Source organism: Fusarium mangiferae, assembly GCF_900044065.1.
Source record: "Fusarium mangiferae strain MRC7560 genome assembly, contig: FMAN_scaffold001, whole genome shotgun sequence".
NCBI lineage: Eukaryota > Fungi > Ascomycota > Sordariomycetes > Hypocreales > Nectriaceae > Fusarium > Fusarium mangiferae.
In genome coordinates, this window is record NW_024573921.1 from 2,558,742 (window position 1) to 2,581,989 (window position 23,248).

The 23,248-nt window shown below is 49.0% G+C and overlaps 6 protein-coding genes across 6 annotated transcripts; 1 reads left to right on the forward strand and 5 right to left on the reverse strand.

Annotated features, from left to right (window-relative positions):
* Nucleotides 1-3,989: 3,989 nt before the first annotated feature.
* Nucleotides 3,990-7,626, forward strand: FMAN_01324 (putative DNA-directed RNA polymerase III second-largest chain; the record flags this gene model as incomplete). Its single annotated transcript, XM_041833474.1, has 4 exons — nucleotides 3,990-4,116; nucleotides 4,166-4,178; nucleotides 4,243-4,344; nucleotides 4,395-7,626. 4 exons carry the CDS (start codon nucleotides 3,990-3,992, stop codon nucleotides 7,624-7,626), a joined length of 3,474 nt encoding a protein of 1,157 aa, XP_041676662.1.
* A 230-nt stretch (nucleotides 7,627-7,856) lies between these two features.
* FMAN_01325 (uncharacterized protein) lies at nucleotides 7,857-9,176 on the reverse strand (the record flags this gene model as incomplete). The annotated part of the gene is made up of 1 exon (XM_041833485.1): nucleotides 7,857-9,176. The coding sequence occupies one exon, from the start codon at nucleotides 9,174-9,176 to the stop codon at nucleotides 7,857-7,859; it is 1,320 nt and encodes a 439-aa protein (XP_041676663.1).
* An 855-nt stretch (nucleotides 9,177-10,031) lies between these two features.
* On the reverse strand, nucleotides 10,032-11,004 carry FMAN_01326 (putative ribosomal protein L15.e.B, cytosolic; the record flags this gene model as incomplete). Its single annotated transcript, XM_041833496.1, has 3 exons — nucleotides 10,032-10,399; nucleotides 10,459-10,615; nucleotides 10,918-11,004. 3 exons carry the CDS (start codon nucleotides 11,002-11,004, stop codon nucleotides 10,032-10,034), a joined length of 612 nt encoding a protein of 203 aa, XP_041676664.1.
* Nucleotides 11,005-11,589: 585 nt separating this feature from the next.
* Nucleotides 11,590-12,440, reverse strand: FMAN_01327 (uncharacterized protein; the record flags this gene model as incomplete). Its single annotated transcript, XM_041833509.1, has 3 exons — nucleotides 11,590-12,076; nucleotides 12,126-12,348; nucleotides 12,401-12,440. The coding sequence occupies 3 exons, from the start codon at nucleotides 12,438-12,440 to the stop codon at nucleotides 11,590-11,592; spliced, it is 750 nt and encodes a 249-aa protein (XP_041676665.1).
* Nucleotides 12,441-13,405: 965 nt separating this feature from the next.
* On the reverse strand, nucleotides 13,406-16,219 carry FMAN_01328 (uncharacterized protein; the record flags this gene model as incomplete). The annotated part of the gene is made up of 3 exons (XM_041833520.1): nucleotides 13,406-14,036; nucleotides 14,083-14,755; nucleotides 14,815-16,219. The coding sequence occupies 3 exons, from the start codon at nucleotides 16,217-16,219 to the stop codon at nucleotides 13,406-13,408; spliced, it is 2,709 nt and encodes a 902-aa protein (XP_041676666.1).
* Nucleotides 16,220-22,370: 6,151 nt separating this feature from the next.
* Nucleotides 22,371-22,620, reverse strand: FMAN_01329 (uncharacterized protein; the record flags this gene model as incomplete). Its single annotated transcript, XM_041833531.1, has 2 exons — nucleotides 22,371-22,469; nucleotides 22,522-22,620. The coding sequence occupies 2 exons, from the start codon at nucleotides 22,618-22,620 to the stop codon at nucleotides 22,371-22,373; spliced, it is 198 nt and encodes a 65-aa protein (XP_041676667.1).
* Between the last annotated feature and the right edge of the window lie 628 nt (nucleotides 22,621-23,248).

A 23,248-nucleotide genomic window follows, 5' to 3' on the forward strand; every position in this document is an offset into this window, starting at 1 on the left:
TGTTCTATCAGGGGTTGTCTTACTCAAGAGTGAGGCTGATTGTTCTGATCCAGATCTACATATACACCTCGGCTTACCTCTATCCTGGGAATCAAGATGCCAGCGTCGTACTGGAGTTTGTTAGACCAGGCGGGTAACTTACATACATGACATACACGCACGCACGCACGCAAGACACCTCCCTCACATGAAACTTTTTCAAGAACTGCGTCTGGTCCATCAGAGCCCAAGAAACCACTAACGAGACCATCAGTGGGACCCAAGTCAGGCACCATCAGAACAGAAAAGCAAAATCTCCAGGGGACGGGAGGGAGGGAGGGATAGCGGATGGATAATGTCCACTTCTTCCAACGGCTAGGCACATCAACTAGTGACGGCCAAGTCCATTGGTCTGTCGGCTTTATTCCAGAAGCAAGTGAGTGTGAAGAAGGGTCCATTTGTGCTTATAAATTTGCATATCAAAGCTCAGTAATCCAAGCTTGTCTGGATCCAGTAGTGTAGTAGTCGCTGTTGCGGATGGTCGAATAGGCCTGGGGCTCTTCTCCTCCGAACGCCTTTACAGTTGGGCTATGGCATGAGCAGCAGGGCGTTGCACAATGCTTGAATATGTGCTGAGGGATGCATCGTATGTTGAGACAATCAGGTCAGCTGAGACAGCCTGATATTTATACACAAAACAGAGTACAGTTGAGTCATGTTCGTAGAAGAGATTGGGGCCGATTATACACTTTGTATCGGGCCTTGGCCATAACGGCCTCGGATCTAATCGTGCATTGGAGCGCAGGTTGACATGAGCATGGAGGGTTGCAAGGATTGTGCATCATGGCTTGTCAAGGTCCCTGGCAGCGGCACATTACATAGCTTATTACAATGATGAAAACCCTCCACTGCGGCCATCGTGAGTGTCTCTCAACCTGCGAGCATTTATCGGAGTATTATCCCTCCTGGCCTGTGTATGTATATGTTGCGCTAGACGATAACTCGTCGACATTCCACGCTACTCTACAGATTCACACTACGAATTGTGAGACAAGCATGAATCTGCAGGGTGAGAAGGAGTCTAGTTGAGGCTGCTATTGGATCATGCACTCAGTTTCCCCTCCTACGACAGCAAGCTTCAACCTCTGCATCTACCAGGATCAGGATTTGAATGGTTCGTAACAAGACTCTAGCCTTTTCTGGAATTTTTTCTCAACTTCTCACAGACTCGGAAGAGCCAATCGAGTCAGTAGGGAGTCACTCACAGAGAGACGTTCAGGAGCCTGCAACGTGGAAGAGATTAGAGACCAAAGCACGCAGAGTTTCTGAAAGCCAGTTGAAAGAGACCTGCCTCAATTGTGTCAACCTACCAAAACCTCTTCTCGTGAATGGACAATGATTGATATCTCGAAGCCCCCCAGTCTCAAAGAGGCACACAAGACACGGACCAAGCGCACATCCCCGTCACTCCGATATGCTGCACCGATTGGTTCGTGTTTCTATCCTTCCTGCACGTCACCCAAAACCCGTCCCATCCTGAACAAAGCCAAACTAACATGTCCCCAGATTGCCCTTGATGCATCGACCAGGAACGCCCTGGCATGGGATCTTTGCTTATATCAAGCTGACAGGTCCGTTGCAGCACAAGCTATCAATATTGAGTCGGGCCTCATATTGCCACTCTATTTCGACAGCATCTATAGCTGTCAGCCATCCGCCACAGACAGTTGACACATGACGATCCATAGCCTAATTTCGTTCACCGCCTCCAATAAATCCTCCACCTGGCGCTTCTTGGACTCTGAGCTGATTCGCACCTCTGACTGGCATTGCTAATAAGAGGCCAATAACACGGAAATCGCGGTGGCTGACCATGGGATACAAATGATGGATTTCGTACCGTTACGAGTTGATGGAGCCTGACCAGGAACCGATCGTTAGACAGTCATGGCCTTGGTCCGTGGTGCGACTTGCGTCATGCTTCCCTTTGACCTCGCGCAGTAGCGCCTTGGGATATGATGCCACCGAAGCCAATCAGCATCAACGGTTCTGAATAAATCACAGAGAGGCCATGGGGGGCACAAAGGCCCTCGGCTTGGTCGGTACGAAATCCACCCTGAGCAGCGCTGTTGCACATGGGGAACCACTAGGTAGTTGGGCCACTACCGATGGGTTATAGTTGCGACTGATAAAGTTGCGACGTCGCGTCTTGGAACGTCTTTATCAGGAACCGTTCCTACTCAACTGCGAATAACTTCGTTTGCCATATCGACCATTTTATAGCCCCAAACCGATACAACCGATGACTCGAGTCGTGCTGGGGAGCTACGACAGTGACTACTCTGGCGTTGAACCATCTTACCAAGTCTCTCAGTCTAGATAACCTGAAGCATTGTCTCTCGAAGGCATCATCGATGGGCTTGAGTATGACAGTACATACACATTCTTCACTAACAGCTTGACGAAGCACGTCAAGATCCACCACTTGCTTCCTCTGCATGTCCCTCTGGCTGGTGCTCAACTTTCCCCTCACTCTCAAAAAGACTCAATCCCTTCACCGACTTTTACAGCCTGCCGCTACAAGTGGTCCATCAAGCTAGTCAGGTTGCCGTCCCACCCTACTACGTCGCGACTCGAAGTCAGGGTCCGATCAACTCACACTAGGGCTAATCACCAGCGCCAAGAATCATGTCTTTGCTTCATCCCGCTACGATCGCAGCACATGAGCCAGGTGAGCTAGCTTTCATGGGCCACTGAGTGGTCTCCTCACTTTAGAAAATGCCCGTCAAAGACCCCAGTGACACACATCGATGCTAGGCATGAACAGATAGACAACTTGCAGAGGGTTACCTGCGTGGGTATGTATACATGCTCATGCGGGGGTGTGATGTTGTACAGACGATCCCGAGGCCATGTCTCTGAGCAACTTGTGTTGAGTAAAGTCTGAATACTGAGAGTTGAAAAATGGCAACGGCCATAGCGATGAAGACTAATTGTTCTTTTTTATTCGCATCGTGTCCGATTATTGCCTTAGGAGGCATTAATTGTAGAAATGGCGTTGGCATCCAACTTTATATCTTTCTTCTATCTATTTGACAGAACGACTGTTGCGTTTGAGCGTCCAATTCTTTGTATGGCCATTCTAGTTTTCGACCTAATAGTTAAATGGAATTCAAACGGGTTTTTTTTTGCTTCTATTGGTGATAATGTGCAGTTTTACACTTGACGGGCTTCTGCGAGTCTATGCTAGATGCTATCACTACTGAAGAATTCCCTGGCTTCTCAGATGGAGGCTAACTGCTGAATAGTGAAGTATTCGCCATGGCTACAATTATATAGTTATATTCCCAAAGTCGACGCTTGACAGAATGCTATTTTGTGAGCCATATTGATGGTTCCTTAGACATAAGTGCGATCATTACATCGCTTGTGCTTTCAATCAGACTAACAAGTCATTTGTCAATATTTATGAACATGCAGTCATGACTTATTCAGAGCATCAACCATAACCAAACCAATATCCTTGATACTATACTACTTGTCAATGCGACTATGACTTAAAATCAGAAAGCATCGTTATATTGCCTTGAGAAATGGAAATCGAGCATTAGAGCATAGGGTAGGCCAGATCAAGAACCATAACAATCAGATTTAGTGAATAAGGTTGGCAATGTTGCTAATTTCTGAAGAATATTTTGAAGTTCTGAGAAGGATGATATACAATCTGGAGATCGATGCGCTTAATAAAATGCCTATTTTAAGGTACATAGTAAAGTCCAAGACGTTTCAACGTTAACGTTTAAACAAGCTGAAATCTGTCACGTGATATATATATCACCAAACTCTCGTCCCCCACCGTGGCGCGCCCGATCAAGCCGGCTCCACCTATGACCGCGGGGCAAGAACTTTTTGCGAAGCTATCGCAAGCTGCCGCAGAAAAAAAGTAGTCAGCGCAAACACGCACCCAAAAACCATCCTTTTTAGATGTGCGCTCTTAGGTGACATTCAAGATGCCTACGGTCGATGATGGCTTCGAGGCTCTCTTGGAGCCATTCTACAATGGCAAGAAGCTCACGGATCCTATTTCCACAAAGGAGGACAAGTTCCAGCTTCTGCCAGCCTTCTTGAAAGTCAAGGGTAAGGATGCCGATCAGCCCGGTGAGCCTTCTTGCTAACTGATTTATAGGTCTTGTCAAACAGTATGTCTCCGGATAAAGCGCGCAGAGCTTGCGATTGTTCTTGACCGGTTCTAATGGGATTTAGGCACATCGACTCCTACAACTTCTTCGTGGAGCAGGAGATCAAGGATATCGTACGCGCCAATCGAACCATTCGAAGCGAAGTAGACAGCAACTTTTGGCTAGAGTAGGTGCTGGGATTTCAATTAAATGGGCCATGCTAACATTACTTTCCAGGTTCACAGACATTCGAGTAGACAGTCCTCGACGTCAAGATTGGACAGACAACAAGTCACATAGCGAAGTGACTCCCATGGAGTGCCGCCTTCGAGACATGACATACGCCGCGCCAATTTTTGTCGATATACAATACATCCGAGACAAGCAGCGAATTGTGCGAAAGAATGTGCCTCTTGGACGCATGCCAGTTATGCTCAAGAGCTCCAAGTGTCGTCTCGCCGGAGCCAACAATACCCAGATGGAGGAGATGAATGAGTGCCCACTTGACCCTGGCGGTTACTTTATTATTGGTGGTACCGAGAAGGTCATTTTGATTCAGGAGCAACTGAGCAAGAACCGTATCATTGTTGAAGCCGACGAGAAGAACAACATTATTTCAGCATCGGTCACCAGTTCTACACACGAACGAAAGTCGAAGACGTACGTTACTCTGAAGAAAGACAGAATCCTCCTTACACACAATGTCCTGGTGGAAGGTATTCCGATCGTCATCATCCTGAAGGCTCTGGGAGGATTGTCGGATATGGAAATCATGCAGCTTGTTGCTGGATCAGATGGAAGATACCAAGATGAATTTCTGGTAAACTTTGACGAGGCGACAAAGGCGGGCGTTTTCACCCAGCACCAAGCGCTGGAGTATATCGGAGCAAAGGTCAAGATGGGTTCTCGCAGAGGCACATTCGGTCCTCAAGTGCGCCGTAACCACGTCGAAGAAGGCCTCGATGCCTTGGCCAACCTGGTCATTGCCCATGTGCCCATTGAGGGACTGGATTTCTACCCCAAGGCCATATATGTAGCTCAGATGACTCGAAGAGTTCTCATTGCCGCCCACAACCCCAAGTTGGTTGATGACAGAGATTTCGTGGGAAACAAACGACTTGAGCTGGCTGGTCAACTTCTCTCACTTTTGTTTGAAGATTTATTCAAGCAGTTCACATCTGGAGTCAAGATGTCGATCGACAAGTTCCTGAAGAAGAACAACAGGGCAGTTCCTCTCGATGCGGTTCACATGATTAGCAACCACGCCAACAACATTGGATATGGAATCAACCGAGCCATTCAGACTGGAAATTGGACTGTGAAACGCTTTAATATGAACCGAGCAGGAGTCACCCACGTTCTCAGTCGGCTGAGTTACATCGCCGCTCTTGGTATGATGACCAGAATAAGCAGTCAGTTCGAAAAAACCCGAAAGGTGTCTGGTCCTCGTGCACTTCAACCATCGCAGTGGGGCATGCTTTGTACGTCAGATACACCTGAAGGTGAAGCCTGTGGTCTGGTGAAGAACTTGGCTTTGATGACCCATATTACTACCAACGTTGATGAAGAGCCTGTCAAACGGTGGATCTTTACACTAGATGCTGGTGTTGAACCTATCCGCAATTTCTCGGGTGCTGAGATGCACCGTGAAGGAAGCTACATTATTCATATCAATGGTACTCCGTTCGCATTAACTCGATACCCGAAACGATTTGCGCAAAAGTTTCGAACTATGCGAAGGAGAGGTTGGATCTCGCCTTTTGTTGGCATCAACATCAACACGCACTTCAACGCCGTTCATATTGCCACCGATGAAGGCCGCATTTGTCGACCTTATATCATCGTTAAGAATGGTAAGCAGAAGCTCAAGCCTGAGCATCTGCGATTGCTTCAGATGGGTAAAGCGACCTTCGACGACTTTCTGAACCGCGGAATCGTGGAGTATCTCGATGTCAATGAGGAGAACGATGCCCTCATCACAATTTATGAGGACCAAGTGACACAGAGTACCACTCACTTGGAAATCGAACCCTTTACAGTCCTGGGAGCTGTCGCAGGATTGATTCCCTTCCCCCACCACAACCAATCTCCTCGTAACACTTACCAATGTGCTATGGGTAAACAAGCCATTGGCGCAATCGCATATAACCAGTTCAACCGTATTGATACTCTTCTCTACACACTTGTATACCCCCAACGGCCCATGGTCATTTCAAAGACCATTCAACTTATCGGTTACGACAAACTTCCTGCAGGACAAAACGCGACCGTGGTTGTTATGTCATACTCAGGATACGATATTGAAGATGCTTTGGTTCTGAACAAAGCATCGATCGACAGAGGATTCGGTCGTTGTCAGGTTTTCAGAAAGTACACGACGGAACTGCAGAAGTACCCCAATGGACGCAGAGAACGTATTGGAGACCCCGAGAATGAGGGCGATGGCAAGATTAAGCGCCGGATCGCTAAGCACGAGGCATTGGATGACGATGGTCTTGCAATTGTTGGTTATAAGGTAAACAGCGGCGAGGCCATGGTCAAGAAGGAGACACCACTTGACCAGACAAGCACTGGCATCGGACTGGACCGTGGACCTGCCGAGTTCCGCGACTCATCAGTTTCATACCGGATCGCAGATCCTGCATATATCGACAAGGTCATGATTTCTCAAACTGAGAAGGATACCACAGTAATCAAGGTTCAGACAAGACAAACTCGACGCCCCGAGTTGGGTGACAAGTTCTCGTCTCGTCACGGCCAGAAGGGTGTCGTTGGTATTATTGTTGAGCAAGAGGACTTGCCTTTCTCTGACAGTGGACTGAGCCCCGACATTATCATGAACCCCCACGGTTTCCCTTCCCGAATGACAGTCGGCAAGCTACTCGAGTGTCTAACGGGCAAGGCTTCTATCGTCCACGGTCGTCCTGACTATGGCTTTGGAGATGCTTTCCGTTCTCATCCATTGGAAGAGATGAGTCAGGTGCTTGTAGACCATGGTTTCTCATGGGAGGGTAAGGACTACTTCACGTCGGGTATTACTGGAGAGCCACTGGAGGCATACGTCTTCAACGGACCCATCTACTACCAGCGACTCAAGCACATGGTGCAAGACAAGATGCACTCTCGATCCCGAGGTCCCCGAGCCATCCTCACTCGTCAACCTACAGAAGGTCGTTCACGAGATGGTGGTCTGCGTCTGGGAGAAATGGAACGTGATTGTTTGATCGCCTACGGTGCTTCACAGCTTCTGCTGGAGCGACTCATGATCAGCTCGGATGGTACCGAGATTGATATTTGCCAACAGTGTGGTTTGTTCGGATACAAAGGTTACTGTCACACATGCAAGAGTACAAGGGAGGTTACCAAGATGACGATGCCGTATGCAGCGAAGCTGCTTGTACAGGAGCTCATCAGCATGAATGTCGGAGTGCGACTCCAGATGGATGACGAGTTCCCCCACCCCAGATAATTAGGGTTACATGATGGATATGCATAGAATGGAGTTTTGGAACTTGTATACTTTAAATATAGCATAGTCATTTACGAGGCGGTTAGGTAGTCTAGAGGTATTATTTGATTGCTTCAAGTTTCTATCTATGAGCATATCTACATTGAGTCTTAGCCTGTGGTGACTCTGATAATACAACTTTTGCCAGTGGCCGATACACAACTTTATATACGCTCTTGCTTCCACACTCGTTATTTCTTTTTGGCCTTTTGGATCTTGATTGATTTTAATCCTCCCATAGTAACTTCGAACTCGACCGCCCCGTCCAAGCCCTGGCCCGTTGGAGGCGCATGAGGCGCAAATACAACTTTCATCCATCTTCGCCACCCTCTGAGTGTGGGTGCTGCTAGGTCAGAGTCGTCCTCTGCTGTTACTGGGGCAGCCTGTCTTATACGGCCATAGACAGGACGCTTGAAGAGTGCAATACGACAAGCAATCTGCGTTGACCACACTAGGCCCAAACTTGGGGTCTTGAGTGAATAAGAAGCGTGTGGATCATCACCCCAGCCTGTGAACCAACGCTGTTGATGATCAAGCATTAGGGCGGGTGGAGGCGGAGGACCATCGGGGTCTTGTAAGGCAAAGGGTAATGACGATGAGGGCGTGCCAGGGAGGTTTGTTGATGAAGGAGGAGGCATACTCCTGGAAGCGAGGGGACTCTCATAGGCGACGCCGCTACTTCTAGGAGGTGCATGCCGTGGTGTAGAGCTGGATGCGAATCGGTCAGCGACCTGGTTGGCTACAACAACAGCGAGATTATGCCGTCGAGCTAGATCGCGGAGAAGAGCACCGAGACGAACGAGTTCAGCACTTCGAGCGGCCATGTTAGAGCCGTGAGAACCCTGCCGTTCGAACTCAGCACGGTAGTTGGCGGCTACTGAGTCGAGAATGATGAGGCCAATGTTGTGACGGGACAGAAGAACCGGGACTTGGAAGTCGAGGATGTGATCTTGTGTCTCTAGATCAGGCGTGACTGCGCTGCGAATAGCATCAAGTGAAGGGCGAGTTTCGGGGTCATCGTATTGCTGTAGAATGGGGTTTGAGTTGAGCATCTGGGCGAGACGGCTTGTGGCGAGAGCTGCCTCAGTTGAGATGTAGAGAGCTTCACGGCCCAGCCCATGAGGCGGAGGAAGTTGGACAGCAAGGCATAGTGATAGAAGAGCCTGTGTCTTTCCAGCACCGCTCTCACCAGTGATTTCCGTTATCACACCAACAGGCACGCCACCTCCTAATGCAGCATCCAGGCCCTCGTCAAGAGTACTGATGACGTTGGGCTCTTCAGCCGGTTGAAGTAGAGGCTGCTGTGGGCTGAGATCGTCAGAGAGAGACGCTTGTATAGCAGCTATGAGACGCTTGAGATCGAGGATAGGGAGGCGTGTCTGCTTTGCTATGTCTGCGGGATGAAGGGTGAGAAGATCTGTTGTTGTGAGAGCCTGTTGCTCAATTGTTGGTATCAGAGCTGCAAAAGGGCGGAGAGGAAAAGAGGGTAGGATTTGGAGGAGGTCTGTCATGAGGACGGCTGAGTAGACATGGATGGTTGTGAGTGAGAGTGAGAGAGAAGTGAAAGTAAGGGTGTAAGTGAGTGAGTGTGAAGAAGTGAATGAAGGGGTTGGCTTGGTGTTGACAGCAAAAGTGTATATCTCTGTCTTGTAGATTCAAAGTCAAACTCTATGGCAGCAACAAGTCCTTGCCCTTACAAACACTTTTGTTCTCTGTTTTTTTCTGGTTCAGTTGATTTCTCTCGAGATAGTTGAGGTTGCACTTCACGCGTTAAGTGAATGAGATAGACGCGCTTACATACATGACGCGCTTAATTGGATTGGCTGGACAAGCCACAATATCAACGCCACATCATAGTGAGAAGAGCCCACTGAAAAGACTGCAAATTTACTGGTCTAGATTTAATTCAGTAGCACTTCAGTACAGCACTAGGTACCTAGGCTTGAGGATCAAAACTTTGCCAAGGGAGCTCAGAAACTTCACGAGCAAACAGGATTTCCAACTCATGAAAGGCAGTCGAATGCTTAAACTTTTGATAGCAAAACAGCCCTGAAAGTGTCAATGCTTTTGCTGAACACTTCAGCCAACGTTTCGTAGACGCATTGGGTTGTAAACATCTCTCAGGAATCACGGCACAGCATCAATCACAAATCGGTAGGCAAACTTCGGGAAACCATATTCTTAATCTTGATCATGAAATTGGAATTGCTTTTGATTCCATTTTTTGTGCTACCAAATAAGGTTCCCGACTCCCCAGAGTCCAAGCATGCAGTGCCAAAACCAGACCCTCCCAAATCGCATGTACAACCGAACAGCCGCGTTGCGAATAACAAAGCCAGCTCCTCCCGAAGCAGGGGGCGAGCCGTTTATCGGTATCGCCACAGGGACAGGGTGTTGTGGCGCTTCCAGGTCTTTCTGCGGCCAGCCTGGGTCTTGTTGTAGCGGTGGCCCTTGTTGAGACCACGGGACTTCTTGCCGGTGGCGGTAAGACCACGAGACTCGCGGTGCTTGTGGACGGGGTTGACGATCCAGTTGATGCGGGGGTCGATGCGGATGGCCTTGTGCTGAGGGTCGACGAGGATGACCTCGTAGTACTTGTAGGTAGAGTCCTGGTTGATCCAGTAGGAGTTGAGGACTCGGAGGTTAGCGCATCGGCGGCCGACACGCTCCTCAGCGGTAGCCTTGAGGGATCGCTGGTACTTCAGCTGGTTGATACCCTGGTTGGTGGGCTTGCCTATTCGGATTGTGTTAGATACCGACATCCCTCTGTTCTCAAGCGAGCGAAAAACCTACCATAGGTGGCACCCTTAGGAGCAGGGCGCTTGCGGCCACCACGGCGGACACGGACACGGTAGATAACATAGCCCTGCTTGGCCTTGTATCCGAGACGGCGAGCCTTGTCCAGACGGGAGGGGCGAGAGGCGCGGTGGATGACGTTCAATTGACGGAGCTATATTGATGCACTCTCAGCAAATGTTCAACGAGTGTATAGCACAGACGGCGGTTAATAAACAGCCTGCTTCGTCTCGAGTTCTCTCTCATCGATGTCCAAGCGTACACAGTTTGTGCATTGATTTCGTCGTTGAGAATTTTCTTCCCAGTGCAGAGTATTCAAAACTCGCACGAAAAATTCGAACCGCTTCGGACAATTCTAGTCAAGAGGAGAACAAGAGAGCGAGAACAGGTTGAATCCGCCGTCCACATGGGGAATTGATGTTTGTGCTTGTGCATGTTTTTGGTGGTTTAACGTACTTCCCAGCAGCGAACTCGGAGGAGGAAGGCAACGACATCCGACTGCTTCTTCTTCTGAAGCTCTTCGACGTACTTGAGGGCACCCATCTTGGCTGTTTATCGCAGAGACGATAGAGGTTAGCGAGAGAAGGATGGAGAAAAAAACAAAGGCTTGCAAGAGAAGAAGAAGGAAATTCTCGAGGAGGGGGATTTTCACATACCGGCTTGGTCGAGGTCCTGGTGGTTAGTAGGAGGTCGAAGATTTTCAGAAAAGAGAAAGAACCACCGATATCCAACTTTCCGTGGGAAAATTGTGGCCTGTGGGTTAAGCGATGAGCTAGCCCTCGCACTTTCCATTCGCAGCCCTCGACGTGGTCTGTGCACGGTCACGTGTCTCGCAAAAAATTTGGCAGTGATATGGAAGTCATCGGAATTGGCACTGTACCATGTAGGACCTAGGTGTCAGACGGGATCGGTGGGTCGCTAGCGAATTTTGGTGTAAGCTAAACTCGTCAAGCGCCGTGTATTACCCCCCCGAGAAGGTCTTCATGAAAGTCAGTGCTGTCTTCATAAACTGTGTATCTGTAATCCTACTCAATGCGTTCATGTCTTTGGTGCTGTGCTTCCAGAGGCAACTAAGGTATTCATATGATTTCTTCCAAGCCATCACAATTGACTATCAATGCCATTATATCATCCTTCAACTTCAGCTGATAGCACTTTCAAAACCCCAGTAAAAGCCTTCAGATGACCTTGTGCAATCTTTCCCCATATATCATCAGGCATCTTAGGTAGACCCTCCTCAATCAGATCCCACGCTACATGCTCAACTCCGCCGGCGCCCTCAGAGGGCTTGTGGGGAAGTTCGTGTGAATCAGGCATAATGAAATGATTGATCATCTTTGAAGCCATCGCAAGACCGTGCTTACTCACATCCTCCAGGTCTTTGATATCTTGTTGCCAGCGCATCCAGTTAGGCGCTCGGATCTTGTTGTCTTGTTTGGCTAGGCCTTGGTAAGTCCTAACATCACTCTGTAAATTGTCGAGTGCTTTGAGAATCGTCTTCGGGTAAGCTTGAGTGCTTCGTCTCTGGAGAGCCGGCGAAGAACCAATCCAGGGCAGAACAGGTGCAAGATCTGGAGAGATATCTTTCTTCAATATATCGACGCCAATTTGAGGACTGCTGGTCTTAGAAAATTAGATCGAAAGAAGTGCCGGAAGCTACATACACCCGTGTATGAGTCTCCTTATCGATGAACTTTATGAGGTCGGTACCGTGTTTCTTGATCCGGCTCTTGGCTTCAACGGAGAAAACCTTTCGCCTTTTGTTGGAAGAAGCGTTCGTTGCGCGCATGAAATTCTTGCCTCTGCGTTGATTTGCCCCCCTCGCACCTGATTTCCTTGGAGCCCTCGTTGTCATCCTGGGAAGTGCATCTTCGGTGCCGTTGCTCTCTCATGTACTTTTAGCTTCTGTAGGCGAACTCGAGACTGTATCGCAACTCACCCGTAGCAGATGCTCTTCTCTTCCGTGCTCGCGGGGGCATGATATGATGGTGGAGTGTTTCTTTTAAGAGGTGACAAGGTGGATGGAATGAACGCTCAAAAGTTTTGGTTCACACAGAGTCGTCTTCTTTGGCTACGAGCCAAGGAAGTTAGTGGGCATCTGAGCATACGTGGAGAGGAAGGTGAAATCGTTGTTGCAAGAGTGGGAAGGCGCTTTGGGTGCTTCTCAATATGGCAAGAATCTGGATCTGCCTCAAGCACCAATAAAAGTTATTCTCCAAGTGTTATTGCATGAATCTCTGGCCTCACTTCATTTCACGTTTAGATAACGTATAAGCAAACCCTGAGCTCGAATTTAATCTATCACATAATCTCATTTTCGTGCATTGAGCCAAACAACCCCTTAAAAACAAACACATTTGCCCGCACGAATAAGCAAATGAGTAAATCAAGTCTTTGTCATACATGATTCCGGTTATATCTCCCGAATGTGCCCCTTTTTTTTTACTGCGTATTAGTTACAGTGTTAGATGCGAAGTCCTTGGGTCTTTCTGTCTATAATCTCAGCCTGTAAAAGAAAATTCCATGCCGTCGAATGTCATCTTGTCTTCCCTCCCTACTTTCCGTTGTCGTGAAATCGGCCGTTGGATCATGGACCCTGAACAAAGCGTTGGCGATATGGAATTCGAAAAGCAGCTATTGAACAATCTCTGAATACTCAAGTATCATTGGAGAATTGTCGATTAACGCCAAAGAAGATGTAAACGAAACGACGAATCATTATAAAGGAATGGAAAACGAAAAAAAAGATGAAATCACACAATCACATAACCGCACCGCAAGCCCAACGAGGGCTGGTTCTGTATATATCAGTCCGTCGTCAACTCAATCAACAAATGCCAGCAGGTTCTCTTTCATGAAACGAACTCTGCTGTGCCTGCTTGAATGCAAACGAGTGTACTGAGATAAACCTCTCATGGTCGCTAAACGTATGTGATAACACACATTAATGAGTGTTGAGAGACAAGCCCTGGAAAGATCCAACCCAGTCATTCTGAGGAGCCAGAGGTGAAGTGGCTTGAGAGTGAGGTGCCGGGCTGGGACCAGACTGTGGGTTCGGGAACCGCTGGCGCATCGACGTGTATTCTCCAAGCTGGGGAACTCCAACGGGATAGCCCTCCATAGCGCCCGGCATAGCACCGGAACTAGCACCGTAGCCAACATTGCTGCGGGGATTGCTGTAAGGGTTGGCGAACTGCCCGTAAGGGTAATTGGAAGGAGGGTATCCAGATGGCTGCGCGAGGCGGCCCTCATTGCCAAACGGCTGGCTGAAAGTTGGAGCAGGGCGGAATCCGCGGCCATCTCTGGCTCCACCGGGAAAAGCAGAGGCTTGGTGAGACTCTTGGACCTGCTGGTTCTGGCGTCTGTCATTACCGCCTGCACCACGGTTTGCGTTCACTGCTCCAGGACCGATGCCGCTAGGAGCCTGAATGCCAAGAGTTGGGCTAGCGAATGAGGCTGGGTTGATAGCAGACATCCAGATTCGAGTCTTGTAGATCTTGAACAAGTCGGTGACGAGAGAGTTGAAGTTGATGTACGAATCGGCGAAGTAGTAGAAGGTCAGCTTCTTCCAATCCCTAGCAGAGGTTAGTCATCCTGTTGACAAGTGGTAAATATACTCACATCTGGAACTCGGCGTCGAGAATCTCCATATTGAGAGCATGCTCTTTGACCTTTTGCATACAAACACGCTTCGCCTTCGCCTCTTGACCCTCCTTGTCCCGCAGGGCTTGGATTTCGTGGTTCTGGGCAAGGCGTTTAATGAGCTTGGGTCGAAGTTCGCCAGCGTTGGGCTCCTGCGCATGGTGCTGGCTTGGAGGTCCCATGCCTCCAACCGCGCTTCCTTGAAGGCCGGTAGAGGAGGCAAGAAGACCTGCGCTAGAACCCTCCTGCGCGACGGCGGCATTTTGTGAGTACATCATCAGCCACTTGTACTGCTCTTCAGCATAGTGTTCCTTGAGTTCTTTAGCAGCCTGCCATTCAACGTTATCCTTAGCAACGGTTCCAAGGTCAGTGCCGCGATCAGCCTCGACTATCACCAGATCACCTGGCTTGACATTGAGACCAGTGCCCTCCTGAATGTAGAACACGTCAGCTCGAGCGCACTTGAACAACACAATGTGAAGAAGCTGGTTGTGACGAGGCTGAGCAATGCTGTAAACATTACGATGAGGAGATGGTGCGCGGTTCCCATACGCAGTGGGCAACCCGTAAGGAGATCCATATTGATTGGCAAACCCAGTCTGATAGGCATTTCCGATGTTGGCACCTCCGCCAACGCCAAAGTATTGGCTTGCTGTTTGCGTGCGTTAACAAATGATCAAACAAAGAACGTGAGTTTTGAGCCCAACTTACCATGTGAAGAAGCACTAAAGGCGGCAGGGTCGGGGTACCCGGGGGGGTACTCCTGAGATTGCTGCATATCGAGTGCAGAAGGCTCTAGTGCGGCTGCGTCGGGAATAGAGCTGATAGAACCTTGGCGAGTAGGCATGTTTGCAAAGGAGTGTCGCCTACTCTGAGAAATATCAGAAGGATTAAATCCGAGGGAGCTTGACCAGAGCGCTTTCTTGAGGTTGGCGTTTTCAGGTTTGCGATTGTTCTCAAACGGAGAGCGTAATGACCCCGCTCCGTACTCGCTCATGCGCCTGCTCAGCGCCCGTTTGGCCAACATATCGCCAGACTCGTTGGCTTCATCAAGCTCATCAATAGCATAATCAGATTCCTCGGGAACGGTGTCTCTTATTGGGTAGCCGTTTGCGGGATAGGAGGAGCCAGTGACTGCGCGGGGTCGAATTCGAGCATTGTTATACTGCGTTTGCTGCTGTTGCTGTTGTTGCTGCTGCTGCTGTTGTTGGCGCAGCATAGCATTTTCACGAGCCAGCATTTCAATTGTTTTCGCATCCGATTGATGAAATGAACTTTGCATCGATTCGCTTGGGCTTTCATCGTCGTCATCCTCGACTTCCTTGACTTTTCCAAGCATCGAGCCGTCGTTGGCCATTTCGCTTAGCATGCTGGGTCGAGAAGGTCGATGCTGGAGTGCGGGATAGCGAGCGCGACCCATGACGGCGGAAGAGCTCATCGAAGGCGGAGTGGCTGTTGACTCAGGATCCAGCTGCCCAACAGAGTAAGATTGAGACCGGTAGGTTTTGGGGGTAGGATGAAGCGGAATAGCAAAAGGTATTTGCGAGTTAGGTGCAGGATCGCGTGAGACCGGAGATGTCTGCATGTCTGAGCCAAAGAAAGAGTTACCACCGCCCGGGGGCATGGTCGATGTGGGAGAAGGCAAAACCTCGCTGAGCCTCGATGGAGGATCTTTGCGTTCATTGTTCCAGATAGCCGTACCCCATGAAAAGCCAGGTGCGCCAGATCCCCGGCCCATCACAGATGAAGCTGAGTGAGAACCCCACGCTCCACCGGCCTCACCGGAGGGCGTGCTAGGATGAGAAGTAGTCGGAGACATTGAGTTACTAGCAATAGATCCCCTACGAGGACGGCCCAGGGTTTGAGAAGTCTCGTTCAACCACGAAGGTCGTCGGACAGGTCTAGGAGGTTGCGACGCAGAATGAGATGCTGCTGTTGCGGACTCGTATCGGTGCTCGCCTTCGTCGTCTGAACTAGCGAGAGCTTCTGAATCTGGCGTGGATGTCCTCGCGTGCAGCTTCTCGAGGAGCAGTGACTGGTTGTTACCCGGGGCTGTAGGATGAGATCCCTGGCCTAGTCTGGAAGACGGGCCTGTCTTGAGCGGACCAGAACTCATCATCCAGGAAAGACACTGCTTGGGTTCTTTCAATCTAAAGTCTACAAGACTGCTGATTGATAATGTCCTGTGAACAGGGGGTTTTAGTCTTATATCTGTGATACGTGAACCGGCTAGCACAAGCTGTCGTGTTTCGGATGACGGATAATAAACAGGGTGGAGGGTTAAAATAAAAAGTAGGCTGTAAAGGTCTTTTAAGAATGAATAGAATCGAAACTGTAAATAACTAGTTAGCTGACTGGACTCATGATGAACAATGAATGATATTATTTGAGAACAGAAACTCATAAGCCCCACGACACCTCAGCCACATTGGGGAATGTAACAAGAGTCAGGGCAAACCAGTCTATGAACGAAGACTCGATAAATAAACCAGAATGCTCATCAAAGCATCCAGATTCGCTGCAAATGGACTTACCAGAGATGGGATCTCAAGGATATCTAAAGACTATGTCGTCACACGTGCCAAATTCTAAGTCGTAAAAACAGACGAAACGTAAGAAAAAGAACGCTGATGCTGTAATCAGTGTCGAAAGATGTGGCTCTGAGAAGTGGCAACCCTGAACTTATCGCAAATGTTAAATCGCGATAGCAGAAGTCGTTACGGCGTGAGCCAGTGGTTGATTAGTGTTGAGTGAATACGACAGAATATCTAAACACCAGCGCGTCTAACCCAAGGCGCAAATAGAAGATTCAGGTTGTCGGATAAGAGTAAAGGAGAATGGGGACCCTGTCATGAAAGGACCTTTTTGAGGGGACTGATTTGGGCAGACGAAGATGTCCAGTGCTGTAGCGACGGAGACTCAATCGTGGCCCATTGTCAGTGAAAGGCTCGAAAGCAGGCGCGAAATCCGACACCAAGAGATTGACGCGGGGTTGCTGCTACACTTGGAGCGGCAACAAGGCGAAAGAGACGAGCGGCGGTGGCAAAGAGTCAGTGATCACAAGACCTGTCTCCGAAAATTCAAATATCAATCTGCAAAGACCACAAGAGCGCCAACGACGGTGTGGTGAACAGGCAGGCGAAAAGTGGTTGATCGCGAATAACGTCGTCGTGCATGCAAGTCGAAGGAGGAGGACGGAGAGAGTTTGCGAAATGCAGTCGGAAGGCGGGGGAGGACAGCGGCGCGCTGCAGAAAGTGACGATATTGACAAAGAAAGGCAAGCAGAGGGAAAGCTTGGCAGGAGGAAGTATGTCGCGTGTCGCGGAGCAATGTTGCAATGTGCCGTGTTGTGTCGCGAACCGTTTGCTGCTTGTCGTGGTTGCTACTCCTGTTGGGTTGTGCGATGCAATGCGCCGAGTGTTCAGGTTGTGTCGAGATGCGGTTACCACACGAGACCAGGTTCTAAGTGGTGCTGGGGAGAGTCGCGGGCGGTATGAACCTCCAACTAATACTGCCGTTCCTCTGCGGGTACTAGGGTGGCGCGGGAGCTTTCAATGGGGAAAGCTGGTGGGCGGCGCAGCAGGGGAGGGGGTCCTAGATGTAAGCGCACCGTCACGAATTGTTTGACTTGAGAGTGGGAGATTGATCTCGAGTCAACACAAAGCTTGATGATGAAGAGGTAGATGGGAAAAGGGACCAGGACAGACAGGCCCGATGAGTAGAGTAGAGAGGGTGGAGCGAGCAGAGAGTTGTGGAGAGTCCCGAAGTGGAGAGAGCCTCAGAACGAGAGGGACCTGGACAAGAACGCAGAGATCCGAATGGAACACTGATGAGAGGTGTGATGTGATCTTCTGATCAGGGGACTCAGACCAGGCGTGGGAGACTGGACTGGCTTGAGAGAGGGGGAGGCGAGGTAGGAGACTCTGTCCCTAGTTCATTTGCCAGCCAAACCTGGAGAACGATGCGTTAGCGAAAGCCCTAGAGCAAGGTACCGATACATTTGGCGAGGTGACGAGCCAGCCCAGAGCTTGCTTGCGGAAAGCTTGGGAATTTTGGTGGCTCGAGCACCGCGACGGGAGCTCTGCTGTACTTTGAGGAGCGCAAGCGCCACGCGTTAAAAGGAAGCGCCTTGACCTACCTGAACAAATGAAAAAGGCGAGTACCTGAGAAAGAAAAGAATTATTGGACCAGAGCACGCTGCTCGGTGAGTCGATTTGAGGAGCGCCTCAGACTCTATGTGTTGGAAGTAAGGTAAGGTAGGCTAAGCGATGTACCTAGCTGTGTTGTTGATGGAGGTCTCAGAAAGCAGCGGGGACCCGATGTTGATCTGGGGAGAGCTACTAGCTCGGGTCGGTAGCTGGGCGATTTAGTTTTTGTCGCCTCGGCAGCCCGGTAGGGTAGAGGAGTCGACGCTAGAAAACTTGACCCGTAGAGCATACGATGACCACGATGCTCTGCTCTGCAGGCTAGGCTAGAGACAAGAGACAAAGGGATGTAATTTGACGAGGGGATCGGAGTGTTGATATGCTTTTCCCTTGTGGCAGAAGAGGGGGGGCTTGATTAGAAAGATGGTGTCGGCCAAGTGATGTTGAATGGTGATACAGTAACGTGGTGGTGATGGTGCTATGGATGTGAAAGCTGGGGGTGATGGAGCCTAAGGCAATGCTAGAAAAAAGCGGGTACTTCCAATTCCAGAATGAATGCGGAGGCCAGTGAAAAGAGAGCCTGGAAAACTGCTAGGGCAGATAGGGGAGGGAGTCAAGAAAGTGTAGGACCTCCATCCCAGGTGACTAAAATACTTGGGTAGATTTAGTGTATCTTGTTGCACCTTTAGACCAATTAATTCTGGTATCTTGGTATAACGTCGGAAGTTTTTATTGCCTGACGACCGGCTAGGCCTTGTGCTTTGGCTTTTGGCTTAGGTTTGCGTAGGCTTGCGTTTAGGCTGGGGTAATGGGGGCGTTAGGGCACTGGCGGGTTGGCAGGAACATGCAAATCATCCAATCAATGTTTTTGGGTTACCTTGACTCTGCTGTCACGGTGGGCTAATCCTACCTACCTTCATCATCTACAGTATGGAGTATCGTGAGGATTCGCCTCCGTCATAAGGTTGAGAGGGGAAAATAGGTCGGGCCTAGACCTTGCAGTACTGTGCAGAATTTGTGGTAGCTGGCCACGGCGCGCCCTCCATCAAACCATAGGTTTCTATCATCTCCTCCACCAAGACCGGACAATAACTGGACCCTGAAAAAAAAATGAAATCAGATGTTATTCTGTCCGGCATATTATCTCGAAAGAAGCAAGTATAGAAGACCCCTGCTTCTTAGAGACAAGGTACGGAGTACCCAGGTAGACATCCATTGAGTAATTCGATAGGTCAGAATTGCTCCTGAATGTCCGTGAGCTTTAACCGTTGAAGGAGGCCAGCGTCAGACCATTGGATTAGGCCCAGGCCAACTCACGGCAATCGTCGATGAAGTCCTGCTTATTTTCCGCATGTAGGTGACTTTGAAGCCGGCAAGCTCGTGATGCAGAGTGTCAATGGGGGCTGGGAATTGCAGAGAAGAGAGACTTGGGCCTGTTGCATGCATCAACCGGATGCGCATAGGAAGCGCCTCTGACGTGATGTTACTGAATAGCCCGCACTCACACTCGAGCTGGAGTCTAAAGTGTAAGAACGGGACTCAGTTTGGTGGAAAGGTACTGGCTGAGAAGAATAGATGCTGGTCAGTTTAGCTCATATATCGTTCTTACAGATCTCAAGGTCCATCTCGAGGTCATCTCGATGAGATGATCGAAACTGCCGAGCACAGTCACTCATCACGATACCTGACTTCATATTCAACCTACAGACAGATTCAGGAAATCTCAAAGGATGGATGGCTGGTGGTGTGCATTGTCCCTGTACTTACAGGGCTTGGGTCCAAGTTAGACGCAGTTACAGTGAAAGCGGATTGGCCGCTCCACACTCGGAATCGATATGCTAACGCGGATGAAGCTTCATCGGCCCCACCGATGTATCCCCGACCAACCGAAGACTGATATATCAGAACATCCATGGATCACATCAGGTGAATCATAGCAGGATAGGGATGAACAAATAAAACAGGATCAAGGTTGCAGTGAGCTCTTTCATGATACGAGGGCTGCAATATTTGTAGTATACGGAAGGAGAATGCCTGCCTCAGTACCTAGATGACTCTATGTCATAACAGTCCGTCAACTACGTCCATGGCTAGGCACTTCATGTAATTGATGGAAACCCCGCTCAACAGGCCCAATGATGATGCCCTCGGCAGTGGAGGATTTCTTTGTTGAATTTCGCGTCATCGTGTGTCGTAGCTCAACCGACCCAACTCCCCTCGTGACCTTGCTTACTAGGACTAGGATAGACCCGTTGGCAACACGATCCAAGGGACTCGCGGATCAAGATCGACTCCGCTTAACTTAGCCTTTGACTCCGCTTTTTAGCTCTGTAGTAATTCAAGCTTTCTTACTTGCTGGTGCTCACGTCACTTTCCGAGCCTCAAGAACTGTTCTTACTTTGCTATGATGATCTCCAGGGCTTGTGAGACCTAAGAATTGAAGATACAGTCTGCGCACTGAGTAGCATGTCGAGCTAGAACTTTAGTGTGCTGGTGGTGTCTTTCTTCGCCGTTGAATATCTCCGAGGACAACCTAACCGGAATTGACCTCATGTTGACTCACGAGTGACTCTTGAGATGTTGTCTTTTACCAAGAAGTTGAGGCCAGTTTATGTACCCATATGCAAGAGATGAGATGCATAATTAACTCTTATTCGACACTGAGCAGATGTATCATGCAGCCCGTTTCCAACGAGTGTCGATCGAAACGAGCAACAATCTCAGTTCTCATTCGTCTTTATGTTCCGAATTTGTGACAGGCTCATTGTGTGTCTCATATGTTGATTACCAAATTCCCAGTCAAAATGCCTTAAGCACATCACTGTTAGTACATTACAGAAGTCCTCACGGAGTGAATGGTTAAAAGTGAGGTCACTGTGTCAGAAGATTGCTCAATCATAAAAGAGTTCAGGGCATCAGGCATAATGGAATGTCATTAAGGGATGTCTCACTCCACTCCCTTATCTAAGTCATTGTCGATGTTGCTATGACACTGAAGGCGGATATCGGTTCCATTCGTGTTTGATTCTTAACCACAACCCCCCCCCCCCCCCCCGCCGTTGTCGACCTCGTAGGAGTCTTTACAGAAGAAACAGTCCGCTCAAATAGGATAGTTCGAGTATCTGCTGAGTTGCTATCAGGGTTTTGTCAGTGGTGCAGTGTCTCCAACTTCTCCCACTTCGACTATCCCAGTATCTCAACCATGGCACAATGTACTTGGCCAGGATGGTTGTCAGTATAACCTGACTCTCAATGAGGTACGCGTTGCTCAGACGAGAAATGAAGTCTGTCTTGAAGCAGAGGATCAAATTAATCGGCAAAATTATAAGAATTCCTTTGACTTGCCCAGTCGTGGCCCTAGTCACCAAGTGACGATAGCTTCAAAACTATCCCGGCGAAAGGAATCGGCCCGTTTCTTCTTCACTGCACCGTACTGCCTTGATTCAACTCAATTCGGTCATTCGTACTTGGCCAACGACCCGATTGTGCACAGCAGTGAATAGTGCCCAAAGCGTCGGTGAGTGAGCGAACTTTGTAACATGGGGATGCCGTTTGCGGAAATAGTCGAGATCCACCTATACGAGCCCTGGAGTATTGATCCGGGACACAACGTAAGATTTTGTAGATGATAGCAGAAACTTGAGGGATATTTCACGGCTTCCAAATCAATGCATATTCGAAATGCTACTCTGGCTAAACAAATCATATGGTATTCGTTTCAGATCCTGTCTGATATGTGGCAATTGTAGTTGATGTTTCTCGTGATTCTTCCAAGCTAGTCCATCTAAATCATTTCTTCTTCATTTGTAAAATATTCTCCTTAGGACACTAGGCCAAGTTCTCCTGTATATCATCAAGCCCAGGATGACAGCTACGTGTCTAAGCATGAATATGATTTCGTAAGAAAGACTCGAGAAACGAATGTGGATTCTGATAGACTGAACGTGTTGGTTCTGATAGAACTTTGGGTATGATATCCGTGGTGTGTAGGAACAAGAGCCGGATTCTCTCCTGTAGCCTGTGTTGAGGTCGTTCAGATAAGGACTGTGTATGCTAGTATGCAATGGTGTATTCGTAACGTCGTTGAGTTCGAGTGAGCGTGTGAGTTGAGGGGATAAAGTCTTATTCTCCAACTGAGATGACTACATCGCCCTTGCATTTGCCGTATGAGCAGCATTCGGATGCATCCATGTCGCCTTTGAGGATAGCATCGACTTTAGACTAGAACCAATGGTTAACATATATAATGCCTTTACAGGAAATGGGCATTTACTTGAGGGCACGGCCCATTTGGTGAGATAGAAGAGGTTGGAACAGGTGATGCCATAACGAGGGTAGCAGAGGTAGCGAGAACGAGCGTGTACCACTTCATGATGAATATATAAGGAAAGGTCGGTAAACGAGGGATACTACTAGAGTCGAGTAAAACGAACGTGTTGGGTGAAAGAGTGACTGAAGAAACGAGTGACAATAGTTTGAATAGAGAGAGTGTGAGTGAGTGGAGGAGCAAGTGGAAGGAGGAGAGGAAGTTTGTCTGGTTTATATGGCCTGGAGGTCACTGCGCAAACTCAACGTTTGACCATAGATTCAAGGGAGATTCGTCGAAAGCAGGGAATCACTCACTGACAGTGGAGTCACTGCCAAGATCGCCTTGGATCGCGAAAGAGACTGCATGCGGCACTGGCATCCATTTCTCAGGAGAGTTTGCAAGGCAGCGTTGAGCTCTTTTTGACGCAAACGTTGAAAATGTTCATTCCAATCCATGGAGCCCAACTCGGATTTGGTGCGCACCTCATGCGCTAATGCAGGTACACTACAGGCGACTTACAAGGGCACAAGGGCCCACATGCGTCATATTCCGGGGGTCACAATCGCTAATGAAACCTCGTAATCCAACTTTTTTACATTGGGTTTATCTGCCGATATTGAACTGCTTGGTAAAGATCAGCCATGACAGTGGTAAAATTGCACCAATCAGTAGCCTTTCTCTCATATCATAC